This window comes from Sus scrofa, chromosome 7 (genome assembly GCF_000003025.6).
Source record: "Sus scrofa isolate TJ Tabasco breed Duroc chromosome 7, Sscrofa11.1, whole genome shotgun sequence".
Lineage (NCBI taxonomy): Eukaryota > Metazoa > Chordata > Mammalia > Artiodactyla > Suidae > Sus > Sus scrofa.
The window spans coordinates 28,545,240-28,567,258 of NC_010449.5; the positions used below are offsets into that span (position 1 = coordinate 28,545,240).

The 22,019-nt window shown below is 45.2% G+C and overlaps 1 protein-coding gene across 3 annotated transcripts in view; it reads right to left on the bottom strand.

Moving 5' to 3' along the window:
- PRIM2 (primase (DNA) subunit 2) overlaps positions 1–21,394 on the bottom strand; it is a 292,008-nt gene extending 270,614 nt beyond the window's left edge. Inside the window, exons 1-3 of one of the 3 annotated variants that reach the window (XM_021098097.1) lie at positions 21,251–21,394; positions 3,413–3,574; positions 1,238–1,341 (exon numbers count right to left, since the gene is read on the bottom strand). In XM_021098097.1, the coding sequence (XP_020953756.1) occupies positions 1,238–1,341; positions 3,413–3,566 (258 nt within the window). In that variant the 5' untranslated portion in view covers positions 3,567–3,574; positions 21,251–21,394. 3 annotated transcript variants of the gene reach the window in all.

A 22,019-nucleotide genomic window follows, 5' to 3' on the forward strand; every position in this document is an offset into this window, starting at 1 on the left:
TAAGGATACTGTGAACATCTGCCGTGGTTTTTCCCATGGAAGCATCACCTGCACCACAATCACTAGTACTGAACCTCCAGCTTCCTTGGCCCCCAGGCCACCCTCCTCCTGGCTGACCTCCCACCTCTCAGGCAGCTGCTGCTCAATCGCCCTCCCTTTCCATCCACTGGAAGGTCGGTAGTCCTCACACCCTATCCTCCATCACCTTCCCTCCTCACTCGAATGTTTGCCAGTGGCTCTCTCCTGTGCCCACTTCCTCCTGAAGGTGCCCTCCCACCCAGCCATCCCCAAGTGCAGATCTGTGTGCATACCCGACTGTCCCCTAGCCAGCTCCACAAGTACCTCAAAGTCATGTCGAGAACTAAACTCAGCGTCTTCCTTCCAATTAGACTTGCCTACCATCACCATCCACCAGCCTGTCCTAACCAGAAACCCGGGATCATTCGGAACCCTCCTCTCCTTCTCCCCACAGTCCCTCACTAAGCTCTTCCAATTCTACCTTCTTACTCTCTTCCCTCCACTCAATCCACTCTTACCAGGCTCCTAACTGCTTTTACCCACCAGACACGATCCTGTCAATCTGCTGTTGGTAATCACCTCCCCAAAATAAAAATCAGACAACATCCATCAAGACTGGGTCCATCCATCCAGCACCCCCACCTGAGCTAATTCTCTGTGCGCTGGAGTTCCTGGACTACTCTCAAGAGCAACATCCATCACTTGTACTGGAGGGGCACAGCTGGCAACATCTGGAGACAGGGATTGGGTAGAAGCCAGAGATGCTAGCGAGCCCCTAAATGCACCAAGGAATCACCAGGACCTGAACACCCGGAGGCTGAAGTCGAGAAGTCCTGCCACTCTGGAGTCATCTGACTGCATGTCAGTCACCCGAGTGGACTTCAGGTATCATCAGGCAGGGTCTTTTTTAAAGCCCTGTGCCTAACACAAGACCTGTCCCACAACTGACTCCCAGTACATAGATAAACACAAACCAAAGGACCATTTCCTTTCTCTCTCTCTGTCTTTTTAGGACCATATCTGCACCATACGGAAGTCCCTAGTCTAGAGGTTGAATCAGGGCTGCAGCTGCCAGCCTATACCACAACTCACAGCAATGCCACATCCTTAACCCACTAATCGAGGCCAGGGATTGTACTGGCATCCTCATGGTTACTAGTTTGGTTCATAACCCACTGAACCACAATGGGAAATCCCATTTTTTCTCTCCTTTACTTACTCTGTAGGAAAACTTGAGCTTCCGAAGCTCAGCCTCCAGCTTGCTCTGGTACTGCTCGGTTCCTTTCACATAGCTCACACCAAGATTCTCAACTGATTTTAGCACTAAAAAAATTTTAAAACAGAAGAAAAGGAAAAAAAGTATAAATGCAAAGTAAATTTTAAAAAACTAAATCCAAGACAAAATTTATGAATAGCAATTCCACAATTACTTGTTTATAAAAGATGACAGTATTTAAGCTTTATTTTCTGTAAGTACATGATATAAATTATACATAAGAGGATAATCTCCAACCATGTGCAGAGAATACCCACATCACACAGCATAATCTCACACCAGGGATTCTCAACCATGGGGGACGGCGGCAGCTGCTCAGAGCGCCACTGCTGAGGGAGGCAGAAGCCTGTCGGCGTATGCACCCCCAGTGTGGGGAGTCTGTGAGGGAGTCCGCTTCACCAACTCAGCAGACTCAGAAAAACATGGTCCTCCCTTCCTGAAGAAGCAGAGGAGGAGACACAACGGAGAAGAAGCAGGGCCCTCCCATCACCCAAATGAATCATTCTGACTTGATGCTACCTACTGTTCAGGCTCCTGAAGCCCCTATCAACCCTTCCTCAGGAGAATTCTTCCATCAGTATGAAAAGAGGCTTTTTTTTTTTTTGGCCACACCTAGGGCATGTGGAAGATCCAATCAAACCCACACCATAGCAGGGACAACACCAAGACCTTAACCCTCTGAGCCCCGGAAGAACTCCTTCAAAAAGAGAATATTTAATTCGAGATCAAAAAACTTCTAAAATGAATCATAAACATAAATCCACGTCTCACAGGTAGCACAGTCTTATGGTAGCCCACTCCTCTTCCTGCAACCCAAGCCGCCTCTACCCGACCATCGGGGCAGGAATTTCAGTCAACCCCACGACTCCCCCATCCCCAGCAGTCACCAAATTCTGTCAATCATACTGCCATGGCATCCCTTAAATCTCTACCTTCTTATCACTGCCACTGTCACTGCCTTACCATCTCATTTCTCAAATGCCAAGCCCAAAGGATGCTCTTCAATCATCTAACCTCTATGAAGCATCTGACACTGCTGAGCTTCCCAAACCCGCTCTCCCTCGCCTTCACCTGACACTGCTGAGCTTCCCCAAACCCACTCTCCCTCACCTTCACCTGACACTGCTGAGCTTCCCCAAACCTACTATCCCTCACCTTCAGCCTTCACTTTCTTTCAACAAACAGGTACTGAGATCCGCAACCACCCCCTGCCATGGCCCCCCTCTGTATCAGCACACCTAACTTCTTTCTTTCTTCAACACACGGAAAATAATTAAGCCCTCTGTACAATTGCTACATACTTCTTACACTCCAACATTATGCCATTAGCTCGGCACAAAATGCCCTTGGTTATCCTACTTTACCATGCACCCTAAACTTGTCACTGTTCCCTCACATGTGACATTCTCTCTCATGCCTCCAAGCCTTCATACAGGCTATTATCTCAGCTTGGAAAAGCCCTTCACTTCTCTGCTGAGAAATTTCTGCTCATCCTTCAAGGTCCAGATCACATTTCAACTTCTAGTAAGAAGTCTTAGTCAGACTGCACTAATCATTCCCACTTCTATGTTTCAATGGCACTATTATTTCCCTCTACTAGAGCACTTAAAATACTAAACTATAATTATTATTATGGATGTCCATCTTCATGAACTAGAATACAGCTTCAACAAAGGTGAGAATTATATTATTCAGCTCAAAATCCCTGTCACCTAAAATATAGTGGCACTCAATAAATACACACAGTACAGTGAATAAAGAATGAACAGTAAAATCTCAATAGAAAATCCTCAATAAATGTGTCGAATGGAAATGAAATTATTCTAATTCAGTCCCACAAAGCATGAGGTTCTCAAGAATATATAAATCCAGAGTTCCCACTGTGGTACAGTGGGTTAAGAACGTGACTGTAGTGGCTCAGGTCTCTGCAGAGGTGTAGGTTCAACCCCCAGCCTGGTACAGCGAGTTAAAGAATTCAGCATTGCCACAGCTGTAGTGTAGGTCACACCTGCAACTCAGATTCAATCTCTGGCCTGGGAACTTCAATATGCCACAGGTGCAGTCATAAAATAAAAATTTTTTAAAAAGAATATATAAATTCAAACTCAAATCACTCACACTTAAGTCTCTCAAAAGCCAAGTTTTCAAACTCTGTCAAAGATATGTTTTCAGAAGGTGGTTGCAAATAAAACTGAAGGCTATGTGGATAGCAAGCATTCCTTTGGTCATCTGCCAACCTCAGTTTCCTCCGCTTTCCTCCAAAAAACTCCATCTTGGTACCTTGGAAGAAAGCAAAAAAAAAAAGTTAAAATGATTGAAAGTGGAGTTAGAAACAAAAATGCAAAAATAACTCCACATGCACAGAGGGGAAGATAGCTGAGTTGAAGCATGCGCAAAGTGTTAACAGTAGCATCCCTGAGTCACGTCTTCTGTGTGTTCCACCCTTTCCACAACACATCTGTAACACCTGTGTAAAGCCGGTGGGAAAGCGGTGTGAGCTGAGGAGACACAGGCAGTGGTCCTGACTTCCAGCAACATCAATGTCAGATGACGCTGCCTGGTCACTTAGAGGACTGTGTGCCACCACCCTTAGGTCTTTGCCGTCCCAAGAATTCATGGGAGTTGCAGTCCTGAATTGGAGGAAACCAGGGTTGATTCTGGCTACCGAGCCTCAGTGGACCGGGTCCAGCTATCCGCTTCCCACCTTAGGACCCTGGCAGACAGACAGCGATCTTTGGAGTTACGGGTGTCGGAACCCTCCTCAGCAGCCCCCCTCAGAAGCATCCTCAGTAGCCCTCCTATCAGCCCCCCTCAGCAGTATCTTCAACAGCATCCTCAGCTGCACCCCCAATCAGCGCCCCTCAGCAGCCCCCCTCAGAGCATCTTCAGCAGTCCCCCCCCCTCAGCAGCATCCCCAGGAACCCAGCGAAGACCCCGCCCCCTCCCCTTCCCCCCATCCCCGGGCGGTCAATCAGCCCCGGGGACACTGATGAGCGACCCATACCCTATACCCGCCCTCGGCGCCCGTCGCCCCAAAGCTCTCGTCCCTTTTCCAGACTAGCAAGCCTCCACACCAGGATTGCTGCCCGCCCTAAACCCGCGGTGGTGCCTCTAACCTGCAACCACAGCAAACGTGAAGCCGAACAAACCCAAACAACCGCTTTTCCCGAGTGGCGGGAGAGTTCATATGGGGCCGGAAGCGGAAGTTGCTGGGCCCCAGGCCCTCCCTCCGAGGTCCCGCCCATGCGCGGGCCTGCGCATGCTCTGTGCGGTGCTGGGTGTAGACGGGATCGTTGCAGCAGGTTAAAAACGTTTCACGTGTCTTGGGCTGTGCTCCCCGTGCGTGGAACCGCTAGCTCTAGAGAGGAGAAGCTGGGAAGCGGCCCGACCTGGAGCGGGCGAGCGCTGAGGGCGGGGCCGAGCGCGCATCCACCCGGCGGCGCGGTCCTCCTGCACCCGCCCCCTGCTTAGGGACTCTGGTCAATCTTCCAGGAACCCTGTAAGGAGGGTCGTGTGGCCCCGGTTGTACAGACGCGAAAGCAGGAACTTGCCCATCTCCGTACAACACCTAATCTTTTTTCTCATGGACGGCAGCCCCCACGCGGTCGGGTTCTATGCCCAGTGCACTCCCCACCAACGACTCGTGCACGGCGAGCGCCCCGCAGAGTGTCTGGAGTGAGCTGGATCTGAAGTGAGCTGGAATGAATGAGTGCATGCGTGCATACGGAAGTTGCTCCGGGTCTACAAATGAGGCGCAGAGGCGAGCAGGTGCAAAACCCTGAGGAGAAAGTGGATCTGCGGCTGCAAGCTGGGAGCCACACCAGCTCCGCGATGTGCTCTAGACACTTTTCCAGAGCGGGAAATAAACTTCACTTGAGGCCTCCAGGGGGCGGGCGTGTCTCGCTTACCAAAGTAGCAGTGGCAGGCTCTAGTAAAGATGGGAGGTGAGGAGCGCTCTGAAATGTTTAAAATTTTAGAAATGCCAACTGTACTGAAACAATGTCAAGCTTCAGAGCACCTATCCAGCCTCCACCAGGACTTGCTCTAAGGAACTTAACAGATCAATTCATTTTATTCCAATAACCATCTGAAGTTGGTTCTATTATTAACCCATTTGAAAGATAAGGAAACCTAGAACAGAGACGCTAAGTGACATAAAGATCACATAGTAAGTGGGAGAGCTAGATTCAAAGTCTGGGAGACACTGCAAGCACCACAGTGCTAACCACCAGGCTGTGCCAATTCCACTAACATACCATTCCTCACCTTAATTCCTTCTTGCATCAGACACATAAATAATACCACCTGGTCTGATGAAGACACCTGAAAGCATAAGGACTGCCTGAAAAAAACCTTGATCACAGACCGTAAAAACATTTATATGAATGTTATTCTGATCTCTGGATAGAGAAGGAATTTAAATATCCCATTGTGGCTCAGTGGGTTAGGATTCAACATAGTCTCCGTGAGGATGTGGGTTGGATCCCTGGCCTCTCTCAGTGGGTTAAGGATCTGTCATTGCCACAACTCGTGATGTAGGTCACAGATGCCCCTCGGATCTGGTGTTTCCGTGGCTTGGCACAATCTGAAGCTGCAGTTCCAGTTTGACCACCAGCCTGGGAACTTACATGTGCTTCAGGTGCAACCATAAAAATTTTTTTTAAATTTTTTTTTAAAAGTATCTAAAGATCTGACTATAAAAACATAAAATTTGGGGGAATTCCTGTAGTGGTTCAGGGGACTACAAACCCAACTAGTATCCATTAGTGTTCGGGTTCAATCTCTGGCCTTGCTCAGTGGGTTAAGGATCTGGTGTTGCCCAGAGCTGTGGTGTAGGTTGCAGATGTGGCTTGAATCCTGTGTTGCTGTGGCTATGGCGTAGGCCAGCAGCTGCAGCTCCCATTCAACCCCTAGCCTAGAAAACTCCATATGCTTCAGGTGCGGCCCTAAAAAGACAGAAGACCAAAAAAAAACAAAAAAAAGAAAAAGGCTAATACCATGTAAAAAACTTATGTAAATTAACTGGGAAAAATCATAAGACACAAATGGAAAAAGAATAGCAATAAATAACCCATAGGCAAAATAACTAATGATAAAATGTGAAAAAAATGTTTATTATTGGCATGAAAGAAAATTTCTACTACAAAATTGGCAGATTTTACAGGAGTTCTCTTGTGGAGCAGCAGGTTAAGGACCCAGCATTGTCACTGCAGTGGCTTGGGTCACTGCTGTGACGCCAGTTCAATAGCTGGCCCAGGAACATCCATATGCCACAGGTACAGCCAAAAGAATTAACCTAATTTAAAAACTGGCCGATTTTACAATGAAAATACTCAGTATTGGGCAGAGCACAGTATGATGAACTCACATGGGAATTGACTGTGGTGCCATAATTCTGGAGTATGCTATAATTATATTTATTATGAGCCCTGAAAGGACCTTGACCAAATAACTTCACTGGGCATATTCACATCATGAGACATTACACAGGCTTTCAAAGTATACATGTTTTTGAAGAAATGACCTGGGGAAAATGTTCGGGTTGCTATGAGGTTAACAGAGCAGAATACTAAAACCATGTATGTCATGTGATCCCAGTTTGTAACAAAATAGCATTACAGTTTTCTGCAGTGCTTCTGACTACTGCAAGTAGGCTGCCCTCTGCAACTCCTCCCCATGAATCCCTCTTCTATCCTCTTACAATTTAGGCATGTGGGAGTTCCCACTGGTTGTGGGGAAGTGGGTTAAGGATCCTGCAGAGGCAGTGGTTTGATCCCCTGCCCAGCTCAAGGTTAACGGATCTGGCATTGCCCTAGCCAGGCTCGGATTCGATCCCTGGCCCAGGAACTTCCATATTTCATGGCTGCGGCCATAAAGAAATAATAATAATCTAGGCATATGTTGTCCGTTGCCATCAGAATTTTAGGTGCAAGACTGTCCCTCTGTGCTGTTCTTGTTTTATTTCACTTTTCTTGGCTTTACTTCAGCCTGGTCTTAAACTGGCCCTTTTTCTGTGACAGCTGATATTAAATACTTCTTTGGACAATTAAAAAATTAGTCTATTGCAAACATAAAAATGCTTACTCAAGCTCAGACGGGGCCATGGAACACTTGATGGTATTTTCTTAAACATTTTTTTTTTTTTTGCCTCGGCTGCAGCATACAGAAGTTTGGGGGCCAGGGATCAAACCTGTGCCACAGCAGTGACCTGAAGCACAACAGTGGCAATGCTGGATCCTTAAACCACTGAGCCACCAGGGAACTCCTGATAGTATTTTTAAAGTTCTAATTTAATTTTACAGAAAATTCTATATTAATTTCAATTCAAGAAACTTTTTTTTTCTTCTTAGGGCCACACCTATGGCATATGGAAGTTCCCAGGCTAGGGGTCAAATCGTAGCTACAACTGCCAGCCTAGGCCATAGCCACAGCAATGCAGGCTCTCAGCTGTGTCTGTGAACTTCGCCACAGCTCACGGCAATGTCAGATCTTTAACCTACTGAGTGAGGCCAGAGATCCAACCCACATCCTCATGGATACTAGTCTGATTGGTTTCCCCTGACCCATGATGAGAACTCCCAATTCAAGAAACATTTGAAGGCTTCCCACAGCATGGCCCCAAGACTTGATTACTTTATTGCCTAGAGCTGCACCCCAGCTTATGGTCTGAACTGCCAGCTCTTCCCCAAAGCAGCCTTGCACTCCCTACCTTGTGTCTCTCCCGTGGTGATCTCCCCACTTCAAGAAGCCGAACCCTCTCTCCTGCTGGAACCCTGCCTGCCCTTCAGGAATTCAGAAGTCAGATGCCACCTTCCTCCATCCTGCTGAGCCTCTGCGTATGCCACCAGGCTTGCTCCTGGTGTGACACCCCAGTACCTCCGTCTCCCGCTGTCTCCTACTACCGAGGGTCTTCATCTTTGGGGAACATGAGTCGTTGGATGATTGCATGAACGCACTCCTCAGAAAAGTGCACCTACACGCCAACGTTGTTCACTCTTTCAAAAGCTTTGGGAACACGTGTGCAGCTGGTTATGGAGCACTACCAGATTTTAAGCTCTCTTTGGACGGGCCTCTGTCTTATTTTTATGATCCCTAAAGTGCTGACCATAGCATCTTCCAAATTGAAAGATGAGATAATTAATATCCTTTTAGGACCATTTCAGAGACAATTGGGAAAATATGCTCACGTTTAGCATTACCAATGGCTTACTAAACATGTCACATAAGAGCTGCCTTTTCATCGTGTTAAAGAACCTACTTTAACCTTCGGAGTACAAAACAGCCTGTGTCTATTCCAACAATTTTAGCGTCTTCATTTTTTCTCCAGCCACAGTTGTGGTCACTATCTCACCGCAAACAGTGTTTTCGGCAACTGCAACAGGAATCTATGTAACATGGTATCAGTGACCCACGATGTTATACATCTCAGTTAAGTACTTGGCAAACCACTGAGAGTTCTTCGTGTGCTTATTTCATCAACAAAATGATTGGCCCAATGCTCAGCTCTGGCAACTGTGATGCACATAAACCACAACCCCAGCCTCACAACCAGGGAAGGGAAAATACACATAAATGTATAACTTTTACTTCCACTTGACCAGAATCATCTCCGAAACAGGGACCACTGTATCATTCGGCTCTATAACCCTGGTGCCTGGCCCTCAGCAAAGATTTATTACACTGAGCTGATGTCGAACACGAGGGATCTATGAAAAAGGGAAAGGCTCAACTTGATGTTCAACAGATGGTTTGAATCAAATGTGATTCCACCCTATAAAACGTCAGGTCCTCATATGAAAACTTTGTACACATTCCTTCCAAAGTGACTTGGCTCCCCAGTTTAGCCTGGAACAAAGCACAGAGTGCTGTCTCTGATGGAATTTCCATGAATCACCACTGCTCAACTCGGGGCCTGCCCTGGGCACTACCCAGCTGCCGACAGGCTGTCCCACAGCTGTCACCCTTGGATGACTCCAGCTCCAGGAGTCCTGTCCTGTCGCATGTCACACTCGCAGCAGAGATTTTAGTCGCCATGCTTGGTGAATCAAAGCAAGTGTTCATTCCTTCCCGGAGCGGGGTGTGTCACCTTAAAAACCAAAGGTGTGGCAGGTTTCTTCACCCGGAGAGGACACTATAAGCTTGGGTCCTGCCAGCTGCATTTGCCATGGAAAGCAGAGGGACAAGAGGCTTTTCAGCAGGATGGCTGACCTGGAAAAGCTAATGCACATTTAAATAGCCCCTTGGTGGGAGGTCGGGCCTGTAGTGTATATGCATCTTGGTTGCCAGAGTTCAGCATTGTGTCAATCCAGCACTTTCCATTCCACTGCCCACCTCTGGGAAGGAACCGAAAACCTCATCCTTTCTCACTTCGTTTCAGATTGCTTTAATTAGTCCAGCATCAAGAAGCGAGAGAAGTATGGAGTTCCCATCATGGTGCAGCAGAAACGAATCCAACTAGGGACCACGAGGTTTCGGGTTCGATCCCTGGCCTCACTCAGTGGGTTAAGGATCCGGCGTTGCCATGAGCTATAGAGTAGGTTGCAGACGTGACTTGGATCTGGCGTTGCTGTGGCGGTGGCATAGGTGGGCAACAACAGCTCCAGTTAGACCCCTAGCCTGGGCACCTCCATATGCCGTAGGTGCGGCCCTAAAAGGACAAAAGACAAAAAAAAAAAAAAAAAAAAAAAAAAGAGAGAGAGAAGTAGAGAAAAAGCACATCTTAAAATCAAGTATAAAAGAGTTCCTGCTGTGGCGCAACAGGAGCAGCAGTGCCTCTGGAACTCTGGGATGCAGGTGCGAGCCCTGGTCCCGCATAGTGGGTTAAGGACTCAGAAAAGAACAGAGAGGGAGGGTTACCCTTCCATATAGCAACATTATATGACCTGTTCCAGAAATACTTACAGCACCTGCTAAGTGCCAGGCAAAGTTTTCAATGCTGGGGATACAAGAGGGATGAAAAAGAAATCTTGTCTTCATAAAGCTTATATTCTAGAGGGAAAGAGAGAAAACAAATAATAGAAGTGTAACATTACTCTGTTAAATAAGAACTGCTAAGCTGAAAAATAAAGCAGAGGAGAGGATGTTGAATTTTTGGAGGAGGCATTGAAATTTTAGAAAGGGCAGCCAGGGAAGGCTGGCTGAGAATGTGACCATGAAGCAGACACCAGAAGAAAATTAGGGCTTTACTCATGTGTATCGTTAGGAGAGCAGCATTTCAGGCAGATGGAAGGCTTATCATAACTCCATAAAATTTAAGACAACATAATCTTGGCACAGAAATAGACAAATCAACCACTGGAACAGAGTACTCAGAAATGAGCCCACACCTATGAAGACACATGGCAAGTGACAGGTCCACAGTACAAACCAAGGGATAAAAGATGGACAGTTCTAATAGGGGCTGGGACAATTGCTATTGGCAGGGGATTGTTTTTCCTACCTCCCCCTACACACAAAGTTCAATTCCAGATGATTTAATGACCTAAATGTGAATAGCAAAACGAAGAATTTAGGAAAAATATATAGATAGTCTTGATGTAGCAAAGGATTTCTTAAACAAGACATTAAGAAAAAGCGGAAACATCTAGGGGGATTGATAGTGGTGATGGTTACACACCAATGTGAATGTCACTGAACTGTCCACTTCAAAATAGTAAATTTTGTGTTATGTATATATCTTTTTCTGTTTTCAGCTGTACCCGTGGCATATGGAAGTTCCTGGGCCAGGGACTGGATCCGAGCTGCCACTACAACCTATGCCACAGCTGCAACAGCACTGGATCCTTAACCCACTACACCACAGCAGGAACTCCCTGTGTTATGTATATTTTAACACTGTTTCTTTTTAAAAACCACAAACTAGGAGTTCCCTTGTGGCACAGCATGTTAAGGATGTGGCTTTGTCACTGTAGCACCTAGGTTGCTGCTGTGGCACAGATTTGATCCCTAGCCCAGGAACTTCCGCACAAGACAGCCACACCCAAACAAAAAAGCAGAAGCTACAGGAAAGACTGATAATATTAATTACACTAAAATCAAGGATTTAACTTTTAAAAGCATACAGATATACATTTTTTAAACAATCTGCAAGTTGGGAAAAGAAAGTTGTCAGAGGAGTTCCTTGGTGGCTCAGCAGGTTAAGGATCCAGTGTTGTCACTGCTGTGGTGAGGGTTTGATCCCTGTGTCGGGAACTTTCTCATGCCTTGGGTACAGAAAAAAAAAAAAGCTGTCAGAAATAATATACAGTTAGTATCTGAATATAATCAATAAAAGAAAGCTAAAAAAGAGAAAAAAACTCTGAACAGGATGTTTCACAACAGAGGAAACACAAATGACAAGTAAGAGAATGAAAACGGGAGTTCCCATCATGGCTCAGTGGTTAACGAATCCGACTGGTACCCACGAGGACTCGGGTTCGATCCCTGACCTCGCTCACTGGGTTAAGGATCTGGCATTGCTGGGAGCTATGGTATAGGTCGCAGAGGTGGCTCAGATCTGGCATTGCTTTGGCTGTGGTATAGGCTGGCAGCTGTAGCTCCAATTTGACCTCTAGCCTGGGAATCTCCATATGCCATGAGTGAGGCCCTAAAAAGCAAAAAAAAAAAAAAAAAAGAGTATGAAAATGTGTTTAACCACATTAGTAATGGGGAAATGCATATTAAAACGACAATGAGATAAATATCGTATGCCCACCAGATGAACAAAGACTTTAAAGTCTGAAAGTATTGTGTTGACAAGAAGCTCATACACTGTATTAACTGGTGAAACTACTTTGGAAACAAATTGGCGTCATCTGGTAAAGCTGACCCTCTGTCTGCTGTTAGTATATTCTCTAGAGAGATTTTTGTACATAGACATCAAAAAACATTGACAAGACTGTTTATAGCAACATCAAGACACTAAAACACTGGAAATCACCCATCGTCAGGAAAACGGTAAATAAACTGTATGAGTTCCCGTTGTGGCTCAGTGGAAACAAGTCCAACTAGTATCCATGAGGATGCGGATTTGATTCCTGGCCTTGCTCAGTGGGTTAAAGATCCAGCATTGCTGTGAGCTGTGGTGTAAGTCGCAGATGCAGCTTGGATCTGGCGTGGCTATGGCTGTGGTGTAGGCTGGCACCTGTAGCTCCCATTCGACTCCTAGCCTGGGAACTTCCATATGCCCTGAGAAGCCAAAAAAAAATTGTACTCAATTCAGGAGTTCCATGGTGACCTAGTAGTTAAGGATTCAGTGTTGTCAGTGCTGTGGCTCCAGTTTGATCCCTGGCCTGGGAACTTCTTCATGCTGCTAGTACAACGAAAAAAAAAAAAAAAAAAAAAAACTATTACAAAATTGTAGTCAATTCACACAGTGGAATATAACAACAACAGCAAAACTGAACTGACTATAATGAAACACATCAGTGCTGATGAATCTCAGAAACATAATGTTACCTGAAAAAGCCCCTGGAGAATACATTTATCCCCTGCATCTCCCACCCCCACCCCCCTCACCCTGCACACTCACCCTCTTCCCTGCTCTCTGCTTACAGGACTTCTAAGGGCAATTAAGAGCCGGACAGGAGTGGGAAGGAGATGAGAAACAAAGTACCTGTTCCCCTGGCTGCCACCGGGCCAGGCTGCCTGTGACCCTCAGCCTGGCACTGCTCCCTTCAAGGTGTCCACCACGGAAAGGCTCCCTGCCATCCACCTTTCAGGCCTCCACACTGTGACATGCTGACTTCAGTGAAGCCCTGTGGGTGCACTATTGCTCTTATGGTTCCCCACTCCCACGCCTTTGCAATAGTCTCTGCAAAAAACCATCTTGGAATTAGACTATTTTGAGCCACCATCTGTCTCTTGTTGGACCCTGACAAATACACATTAGCAATCATATGAAAGCTTTCTTTAAAAGTGAAACAGTATCTTGTTCAGGGATTCATACTGCAGGTGGAAATTATCAAAAAGCAAGAGAGATATGAATACCAGATTCAAGACAGCAGCTAACTCGGGGAGGGAGGGGGATGCACTGCTGGGGCCACGAGGGGCTTCAAAGGGCCTGATGCTGTTCTGAGGCTCAGGTGGGAACACGAACCTTCCTTGTAGTGTTCTTCTACCAGCAGTATGTATATGTACAGTGGACGTTTAGAAAGGAAAAGAATAATCACAGCAGAGGACAGCCCAAGAAACAGGAGAGCACAATCAGTCATCCTCACATGTACCCCACTGGGAAATCTAGGGGGTAGTTTTCGCTTCTATTTCCTGCTCCTTCCTCCCCACCTCCTACCCCTCCAAAACCCTTCTCTCCTATTAGACCCAAGACAGAGCTGCCCTGGCAGGAGAAACTGAGGTCTCAGAACAGGAACTGCTGAAGGCTTGGGGTGGGGGTGTCATGCAGACAGCCACGCACACCTGAGGTCCCTTGCCTTCTGTCCAGGGTCCTGAACCAGGCGCTCACCCTGGCAACACAGCTCCTCCTCCTGCCTAGCTGCCTCCCTTGTCACTGTGTCGCTCAGGTGCCTACATCCAGAGTCCTTTTAACTAGGAGTCACCAGCTTTGCCTCAATTCTCCCCTGCACTTGCCAGGGTACTATACCCCTACTTTTAATGAGCTGGTAGGGGACCTCCATGTAGCTGGTCCACCCTGAGCTTCTCAGCACCTGGTTACACCTGTGGGGGGTGGAGTGTAGATTACTAGTCTGACCCTCTCACCTGGGGTAGCATCATGTGGACCAGAGCACAGAATCCTAAATCTGGGCTCAGGGCCAAAGGAGAAGTGGGGTAGGAGCTATATAGGATCTGACCCAATACCTCTGCTTCGAGCAGCTCTGTCTGGTAAGTGAGGTGAGGGTGAAGGGGGCACGAAATGAATTCACAATGAACATTGTATCCAGTAAAGCTGTTCACTCTTGATGCTGTTTGAAGAGGAGATTAATAAAGAACAGAAAGAAAAAAAAAAGCTGACCTCAGTTTAGCCATGTGGAAGTATTTTCAGTACTGGATTTTTCATTTTGTTCTGTTTTTTTGGCCATGCCCGCAGCATGCAGAAATTCCCGGGCCAGGGATCAAACCCACACCACAGCAGCAGCACAAGTCAAAGCAGTGACGATGCTGGATCCTTAACTCACTGAACCACCAGGAAACTCCTCAATACTGGTATTTATGAGCTCCACTTACCAGTTATGGATAATTACCTATGTACCATAACTTTAGGCATTTTATTGCTCTCTGTCAGATAAATTTGGAGGGCAGAATTTATTTTATTATAATACTAATTATTCATGCCAGCTCAGAGCATCCAAAGATATATAAGAAATACCAATTTTAGTAGTTCCCGTCATGGCTCAGCGGTTAACGAACCCGACTAGTATCCATGAGGACACAGGTTTGATCCCTGGCCTCGCTTGGTGGGTTAAGGATCTGGCATTGCTATGCCTGTGGTGTAGGCTAGCGGCTATAGCTCCAACTCGACCTCTAGCCTGGGAACATCCATACGCCTCGGGTACAGCCCTAAAAAGGCAAAAAAAAAAAAAAAAAGAAAAAGAAAGAAAGAGAGAAAGAAAGAAAAAGGAAAGAAAAAGGATACCAATTTTAGGTGAGCGCACAACTCAGATTGGTGCCTAACAATTCAGTAGCAAGTCCCTTATTTTTCTTTCCCTACTTAAAGTTAAGCTGCCTGGAATCACTGTGTTAGACCCATCTACTTAGAACCATCTTTGGGTATTCAAAGGAATCTACATAGCTGAAAGAAGAGATCATAAGAAGAGAATCTAAAGGAGTTCCCACTGTGGCACTATGGGTCAAGGACCTGGCATTGCCCTAGCTATGGCGTAGATTGCGGCTATGGCTTGGACTCAGTTTTCCATATGCTGTGAGTGTAGCCAAAAAAAGAAAACAAATCTAAATAATCAAGAAACTCCCTTCAGACACAATTTTGTTTTATGCTCTAGAACTGATGGCATTTTCAATGTTCTGTCCATAAAATTTGTTAAACAGGAACTTCTAAAGTGAATATCTTATTTTAAATGAGTTCGACTAGATCTTGGCAACATTTGTTGTTCTTTGGACCTAAGCTCCTCTGAATATTTGAATGTTTAATATGAGACTGATTATTAGGCCATGATCTCCTGGAGACCAGCCGACTGGCTCCCAACACACAGCAGAGCATCTGCTGAACTGAACTGAACTCTTCTGTACGCATCCCTGACTCCAGATGGGCTTTCACAGGCTTTATGATGTAATCCTTCGCAGGAGATGTTTTCACTCCAGACTTTGGCTTTCCCTTTGAAATTCCTGATCAAAATATTTTCTCTAAGTTGACTAATTTTTGGAAACTGAAGTAGGTGTAAATATGATCCTGTTATGATGCCAAGATTTAATTCCAACTTGACAAGCCGACTGATAAGCACATCCAACTCACATTCTCAGCTAGAAGATGATTTTTACACTTCACAAAATGGAAACTTAAAAATAAAAATAGATCTGCCTTGGAGTTCCTGCTGTGGTAGAGTGAGTTAAGAATCCGGCATTGTCGCTACAGTGGCTCCAGTTGCTGTTGGAGGCTCAGGTTCGATCTCCAGCCCAGCACAGCTGGTTAAGGATCTGGTGTTGCTGCAGCAGTGGTGGTATGGGTATCAACTGAGGCTCAGATTCAATCCCTGGCCCAGGAACTTTCATATGCCACAGGTGCAGCCTAAATAAATAAATCTGCCTTCACTTAGACTAATCTGAACACTTTGGGAGCAATGCTCAGGGTCCTAAGTACAGAGAGGGAAGGAGTAAACACCTCATCTGCATTTTACTCTTTGAACCACAGAACGGAATCTGTCGATCAAGGGCCGGGGTGGTAAAAACTTCATCACCTAGGGGGAACTTGGTTTTTCTTATGAGGTTAAATATTTCAGGGTTGGTGCCCCAGAAGCAGTGTGGTGGGTCCTCAGGACCGCAAGTGGGCTTCTCACCTACTGCCCCCCTTCCAGCCCCTCTATCCCTGGGGGCCCCAAGTCAAATGCTCCTCTGCACCATCCCCCGACCCCACACGCACTCTGGCCAGGCTGCTCCAGGGTACGTTTATGAAGAAGTTGGTTGTTTCACTCCTCACTCAGGGGAGTGAGAGGAGCAGCTGTTTTCCTGGAAACTGTTTAATGACATTCACTGTGGGAATTTTCTGTCTGCTATGCAGAGTGCATCCAGTCTTCCTCATGTTATATTAACTACAGACTTTTCCAATTATATTTGTTTCCTCATGATAATGGGATGAGCGTCTGCGGAGCATGTTACAGTTTTCATGGCAATTTCATTGACATGATCTAATCCAGGCTTTCTCAAACCAACTGAATCTCTGGGGTCCTTTCATTCAACCATAATTTCCATTTTTTTCTTTCCACCTTTTCCTTCCATTTTTTACGGTTAATTTTAAAGGATTTTTTTTTAAGCATATACTATGTCATCTGGAAGACCATGTTATTTCCAAATATGGCTTCAATCCAGCCATTGCATGTGACGCCTATCCCACTGGTGTTGTGTGATCATCCAAAATGACACAGGTTGCCTTGCCATGTATAGTCAGCCCTCCATATCCATGGCTCTACATCCTTGGATTCAACCAACCGAGGATGGAAAACACTTGGGGGGGTATTCCAGAAAGTTCCAAAACACAAAACTTGAATTTCTCACATGTTGGCAACTACTTACATAGCATTTACATTGGGTTGGGTTTTATAAATAACTGAGAAGTGATTTAAAAATACAAAGGAGGATGTGCATAGATTAGGTGCAAGTACTACACTATTTTACATAAGAGCCTCGAGCATCTGCGGATTTGGATATCCACTGGGGGTCCTGGAACCAGCCCTCCAAGGATACAGAGGGATGACGGTATTGGTAAACATGCCCAGCTGCTCCTAGATTATTAACAGGTTCTAAAGTCAATATGTCAGCCATCACCCCACATTATCATTGTTCTTAATTTGGATTTTTTCCAGCAGTTACAGAGACAAAATGAACTTCTGTCTTGCAGTCATAATTTACAATTGCAAGTCATTCTCCTGAATAAGCTTTTAGTTTCTTAAGGTATTTATTAGGAAGTCAAAGTTTAGTTTGATATTTGAAAACAAACCAGTGCAGGAAGTCAAGTCCTGGTGAAAGCATGATAGAGGTGGACTTAAACATGAAGAGGATTCACTGAGCAAAGGCAACTTCCACAGCAGTTGGGATAAGGATTTGTGGTTAGACGCTTGGGTTTTCACAGGATTTATAATTCAAAAGACATTTGGGGACTCCAAAGAACAGGCCTACCCCCTCCACTGGTGTTGCAAGTGGAAGTGATGCTCTGATTTGGGCAACTTGGAGCAGTGCACACACAGTATATAGAAAAGTAAATCTACAGTGAAGGATTTGCAGTTGGTGGTACTTGTAGATCTTTCTCTCCTGAATTTTGCAGTGAATGAATAATTTGATTGGCCCTCCAATCAATTGCAGTGACTAAAAACAAATGCATTTTAAAAAAATAATTAAATAGGAGTTCCCATTATGGCTCAGCAGGTTAAGAACCCAACACAGTGTCCATGAGGATGCAGGTTGGATCCCTGGCCTCGCTCAGTGGGTTAAGGATCCGGTGTTGCTGTGGCTGTGACGCAGACCTGCAGCAGCAGCTCTGACTCCACCCTTAGTCCGAGAACTTCCACAGGTGCAGCTGTATTAATTAATTAATTAATTAGTCAACAATGATCATGAAAATGATTCAGATGGTGATCTACTGTGCTCAAAACAAAAAAAAAATCAAGTAAAAAAGTGACTACACCTTTCTATCATTAATCTCAAAATATGCTCTTTAATTTCAGCAAAATAGCATCAAGCAAATTATTTATTTATTTATTTATTTTTGCCTTTTGCCTTTTTAGGGCCACACCCACGGCATATGGAGGTTCCCAGGCTAGGGATCGAATCGGAGCTGTAGCTGCTGGCCTCCGCCAGAGCCACAGCAACGTGGGATCAGAGCCACAGCAACGTGGGATCCGAGCCACGTCTGCGACCTACACCACAGCTCACAGCAACGCCGGATCGTCAACCCACTGAGCAAGGGCAGGGATCAAACCTGCAACCTCATGGTTCCTAGTTGGATTCGTTTCTGCTGTGCCACAAGAGGAACTCCTGATCATCAAGCAAATTAAGTTAATATTGTCCATTGGAACTGTATCAGGTTTAGAATTTTGTGTTTAACATGTAAATGTATTTAGGTTTTGTGGATACCTATACGTATATAAAAACTTTCATAACAAGAACTATGTCATCAAAACAATGGTCTGTGTCAACTCTGGGTGTCCTCAAAAATTTTCTTCCTCTTAAGGGCTTCTTTACATTACTCAAGTTTAAGAACTCTAGTCTAATCATACATTAGATTAGCAGTAAACCTTTTGATTTTTTAATGCTACTCAGGATAAATGCTTCCCATATTAATTGAAAACAGTTCTTAACTAATTTAGAAATGTAAAATCAATTTAAATTAAAAAACTTTTAATTTTAGAAGTCCATTATTACTCTCTGCACCAGTAATTGTATTGTATTTCTAATTGTATTTGAATTAGAAATAATGGACTTTTATGACTGAGCTATTTTCAGAATGTATTGGCTTAGAGACAGAAATACCAGGCCTTTGGAGTGTTTATTTTGTGGGAGATAAACAATATTATTTAAAAGCACTCTTCCAAGTGGCTCAAGGGTATTTAGAACATAAACCCTAATGGATTTCCAAAATATTAAGGAAGAAAAACGTGTTTTAGTAGCTGTGTCTTTGAGAGATAAAAATACCTTCATTTCTAAGACATTTTCTATATTTATCTCTCTCTCTCTTTTTTTTTTTTTTTTTTTGGTCTTTTTTTTTGCCTCTTCTAGGGCCGCACCCGCAGCATATGGAGGTTCCCAGGCTAGGGGTCTAATTGGAGCTGTTGCTGCCAGCCCACGCCAAAGCCACAGCAACTGGGGATCCAAGCTGCATCTGCAACCTACACCATAGCTCACAGAAATGCCAGATCCTTAACCCACTGAGCAAGGCCAGGAATCAAACCCACAACGTCATGGTTCTCAGTCGGATTCATTAACCACTGAGCCACAGTGGGAACTCCTATATATTATCTCTTAACAATACATGGATAACAAAGCAACAATTTTCATATCTCTTTTTCATGTACTACTTAAAATTCAACAGCCACCTTGAAATCGGTGAAACCTTGAATCAATGGAAAACATTGAAAAACCAAAAATATCTGTTAATGATTCAAGGGTGTACTTAAATGGAATAGTTAAGAATTCAAGAGTTAAATAACCAGGATGAAAAAGAAACATATATGTATATTCTAATTTCATATATATTGAAATGTAATTCTGCTAAAAAACTAAACTAAATAGTAACTAAATTATTTCACAGATATTCATATTTAAAGAGGTTTTTTCTCTTTTTTTTGTCTTTTTTTTTTTTTTTGTCTTTTTGCCATTTCTAGGGCCGCTCTCATGGCATATGGAGGTTCCCAGGCTAGGGGTCGAATCGGAGCTGTAGCCTCTGGCCTACACCAGAGCCACAGCAACGCGGGATCCGAGCTACGTCTTCAACCCACACCACAGCTCAGGGCAACGCCGGATCGTTAACCCACTGAGCAAGGACAGGGACCGAACCCGCAACCTCATGGTTCCTAGTCAGATTCGTTAACCACTGCGCCACGACGGGAACTCCTAAAGGGGTTTTTTCTTTAAAAAATTTATATTATCATCATTAAAAGCCCAAGTGAGACAATGTTTCATACTCGGTATCTCAAATTTGGAAATGCAATCAGTTCAAATTTGGAAGCAAGGATCTCGTGACTCCTGAGGTTGGAGGCAGAAAGTCCTGTCTTAGTGATGGAAGGTTTATTTCAGCCAGTAACTGGGAGTGTGTTCTGCAGTATCTGTCTTGAGGTTGCCATGGAGAAGGCAAAGGAAAATAGGACCAGAATCACATCAGGTTTCAGTCTTAACTCATTCTTTTTCTCTCCCTCCCCCTTTTTCTTTGGCCACCCTGCAGCATAAGGGATTCAAGGGCCAAGGATCAGGTCTGAGCCCCAGTTGCAACCTGTACTATAGCTGTGGCAGTGCTGAATCCTTTAACACACTGTGCAGGGCTGGAGATCGAACCTGAGTCCTGGTGCTGCAAAGACGCCACTGCCGATCCCATTACACCACAGTGGGAACTTTCAACTCAGTCTCGACTTCAACACTCCTGTATCCAATAATCCACAGAGGTCTTTTAGGTAAACTTCCCTGGAGAGCAACCATGTGCAGGAAGTCAGCTCTGCCTGGCAAGCTTTCTCCACTTGATTCCTGATCACTTCACATCATTAGGTCTGAGACATAGTGCTGTTTCTCCCATTCTTTATCACCCTACCAGAGGATGTTTTGAGCTCAGGGCCAACCTGAGTGTCAGCTCCGGTAGCAATTTTTAAAAGGTGAGGGTAGGAGTTTCCACTGTGGCACAACAGGATTGGCAGCGTCTTGGGAGCACTGGGTCACAGGTCTGATCCCTGAAACAGCACAGCCGGTTGAGGATGCAGCATTGCTGCAGCTGTGGCTTATGTTGTGACTATGGCTTGGATCTGATCCCTGGCCTGGGAGCTCCATATGTCACGGGGTGGCCAAAAACCAAAAAAAAAAAAAAAAAAAAGGCAAGGGTATGAAACTCAGAAGCAAATGGGGTCTCATCCAGACAGGGTACTGAAGCAATGGCTACACACTGAGGTAGACAGATTTCACTTCTCTCTCTTGCAACAAAGATCTTTATGCAAAAAACACCTAAACCAGCACACGTTTGAAACTACTTATTTCTCCAAAATTAGCTACCCTCACCAACATTAATAGTAGGATGGTAAAGATAACTGGTAACCTTCCCTATTCCCTTGTGACAAGAAGGAAACCCTATTAATTGAGATATTTAATAGAGATGAGTACCTTGTACAAGTTGAGGCCGAGAGCAGTCATTTAAGGTCACTCTGTCGCTGCTTCTTCTCCTGGGTTGAAGCTGGCAGATGTCCAGCTTTGCACCTCAGCATGAAGATGGGGACTGTGGTTCCTCCAGGAGGGACCAGGAACATGCTAGGAGGGACAAGAGCAACACAGGTTTAAACAAGGTTTACCCAGGAAAAGTAATGTCTTTCTTTGAGAAACATGCTCCTTTATTGAAAATTCATCCGGAAACCAACAGCCCCAGAGTTCCCACTGTGGCTTAACAGGTTAAGGACCCAACTAGTATCCATGAGGATGTGGGTTTGGACCCTGGCCTCACTTAGTGGATTAAGGACCAGGCGATGCTGCAAGCTATAGCATCAGTCACAGATGCAGCTCGTAACTAGCCTTGCTATTGCTGTGGCTGCAGCGTAGGCCTCAGCTGTGGCTCTGATTTGACTGCTAGCCTGGGAACTTCCATATGCCACAAGCACTGCCTCAAAAAGAAAAAGAAAAAAAAGGCTAACAGCCTCCTTACTCTAACTGGAAGATTGAACTCAAACAAGCAGGTGCACATTAATCCACGCTTGAGAGGCTGGAGCCCATCTCCTACCCAGGACCCAAGCCCAGCCACAGAGACCCAGGCACAGAGAACTGTCACAGTCACAGTGCAGAATCAGGATGAGAGCCACCTGACTCCAAACCCACTGCAAGAGCTCCTGTGAAAGAAGAGCTGGCAGTGCCAGATGACAGACGGGACGAGGGACAACAGGAC